Raw genomic sequence first — 2,446 nt, forward strand, 5'->3', positions numbered from 1 at the left:
TGAAAATATACACTACTACCATATATAATAATATAGAGTTTAAGGTTTATATGCTTTCGTATTAATTAACAGGGCTACGGCTAAGAAGAGGGAGGTTCAGATTTATTTTTCGTATGTGTACATTTTTATGCGATATGTCATGTAAGGCTTGTTACTGTTTTTCTTATATCATTTATGCTTTAATCTTGGGCAATATTCAGGCCTCCAAAAGTGTTCCATGACGAATAATATACGGGGAAGTATCTCATGTTTTATTTACAGAATGTGTTTGAATGGTCAAAAGAATATTATGAAAATTTATATTAGGTTTTACATACTAATTTTACTTACTGTGTATATAGAATTGAATATGCTGACGTAAACTGATATATCCTCTTGAATGTAGTTGATATCAATCAATAAATAGTGTCATTTTCAAAATATTTAAAGAAGTATGACCTAAACCATTGTCGATGGACGAATGAAGAAGTATGATGGGAGGCGCTTAGGGCCCGCGCATTTTCAACTGATTTCGATAGTTTTCCGTCGTTTGGTTTGTAATTAGAAGATGTTGATAACTAACAACTTGTATTTATTGTTATTTCCTAATGTTACATCACTCAACCAGTGATTTGTTTATTGATACAATTCAAAAACAAGATCAGATTCGTCAACTCGAGTACAATTCCTAGGAATGGGGATGGAGCCGCACCTGTGGCAACAGCGAAGAAGCATCGGCAGAGTTGCTGTCGCGATCGGCCCGGAGAAGTGTCGCAAAGGAAAAAAACGACACCCTGTAGTGTAGTTAGACAGTTTCTTGGCACCGGAAAAAAGGCCTCATTTTATTATTGTTTTTATTATTATAATATCATTATTTTCATTATCCTTTTTAGTTATCATTATCATCCTTACTACTATTATTAGGTATATTTTGGAATAGTTCCACCAAACGGATTTTGATATCATTGGATTCCTATCTCTATAATGCAAACGTTTTTCTTTTTTTTTTCTTTCTTTTTTTTTCTTTTGCGCAGAACCCATCTCTAATTAGAGACAAATTGGCCCCGATAGCAGGGCAGGATATCAAAGGTACCTGAATTATGAAATATACTGTACTACTTTGTTCTTTCTGCACATATGTCCGCATTGTCTTGCACATGATATGTGTTCTTCCCCCTGGCATCCTTACAGTTCATTCTCAGTTCAAATGGTTCAACTGTAGTAGAAAGAGGAGGGAATTTCTGAGTTTTTGTATTATTCCATTTTTTTTTTTTTTCAGTTCATAGCGTCGTCCTATTATTCAAGCAAGTAGAAAAGTAGTAGACGTAGAACAAAGCATTCTCTATACGGTCTTGTTCTAATCAAGGAGAGAAAAAAAATCGGCGACTTAATCGATTTAGATCTGTGTTTAAAGTCCTGTGTCATTTCTACCAATGAAACGTGATTTTAGAAAAGAAATATGAAACTATAAAAACACAATCTATGATCAAATTATCAGATTCCTGTGAACATTAGAGCTCCATTTCCGAACATGAAAACTGAACTTCGACTAACGTAATGGTGAAGTTTCCGGAATGTAGTCAAGAAATCGTCTTCATCGGGAAAAAAAGTTATTGGCGGGGATTTGTCTTTTGATCAAACTCTTTCAAGATCGTAAGATTTGTTTTAAGGTTAGGATGGTTGCAATTTTTACAATAACACCCGAGTTTCTTTTCTGTGTGACTTAATGGCGGAGACCTCCACATTATTATGCTATCATACTGTTATCATTGGCTTTCAAACTATGTATTTGCTAATGTAGTATAACCTTTATCCTCTGTCACGTTATAGTATATATAACTGTAGTTCATTGTCATTGCTATCACACACAGCGCTGATCACTTTAGACGTTTACTAGGACAGCTATTTTTGCTAGTGAGGCTCCCAGTGGTCTCTAGTTCGCCAGGAGCGGGATTCCAGACACGACCATTTCAGGTTCCCACTGTGTAATACAATCACTAACTTGCTTGAGCTAAATTCATCTGCGGCTTGACTACAAAGCCTCAACATCAAGGGAAGATTTTATCCCGGCTTTGAGTCGCGGGGGCTGCGCTACAGCTCAGTCGCATTTATTGGTATATTATAAGCCTGGCTTCCGCCAAGCGGCTCACATTTGCCAAGGAGGAAGGAGTTGTCTCGCCAAAGGAACCTGCACTGGTGTCGGTCGCAGGCCAGAAGCAGCGGCAGTGCGAGTGCCAGCGTCGCCACCAAGCCGATCATGAGCCACAGGAGGAGGCGCGCCCATGGCTGGAACTGGAGGAGCAGGCCGCCCCGCATCTCCACGGCCACCACGTTCGAGGGCGGGCTGCGTCGAGAGAACAGGCTGTTACTATGCGCATGCGTGTAGATTTATTTACATACAGGCTGACTGTATGCAGATATGGATAGAGAGAAAACGAGTTCGTATCAACGAAGAATACAACCAATA

General features: G+C 38.8%; 1 protein-coding gene across 1 annotated transcript in view; it reads right to left on the reverse strand.

Annotated features, from left to right (window-relative positions):
• Positions 1 to 1,258: 1,258 nt before the first annotated feature.
• The window catches only part of LOC113816382 (calcium-activated chloride channel regulator 1), a 25,172-nt gene continuing 23,984 nt past the window's right edge, over positions 1,259 to 2,446 (reverse strand). Inside the window, exon 16 of the mRNA XM_070145564.1 lies at positions 1,259 to 2,323. Coding sequence (XP_070001665.1) covers positions 2,071 to 2,323 — 253 coding nt within the window. The 3' untranslated portion in view covers positions 1,259 to 2,070. The remainder of the gene's footprint in view (positions 2,324 to 2,446) is intronic.

This window comes from Penaeus vannamei, chromosome 34 (assembly GCF_042767895.1).
Source record: "Penaeus vannamei isolate JL-2024 chromosome 34, ASM4276789v1, whole genome shotgun sequence".
NCBI classification, from domain to species: domain Eukaryota; kingdom Metazoa; phylum Arthropoda; class Malacostraca; order Decapoda; family Penaeidae; genus Penaeus; species Penaeus vannamei.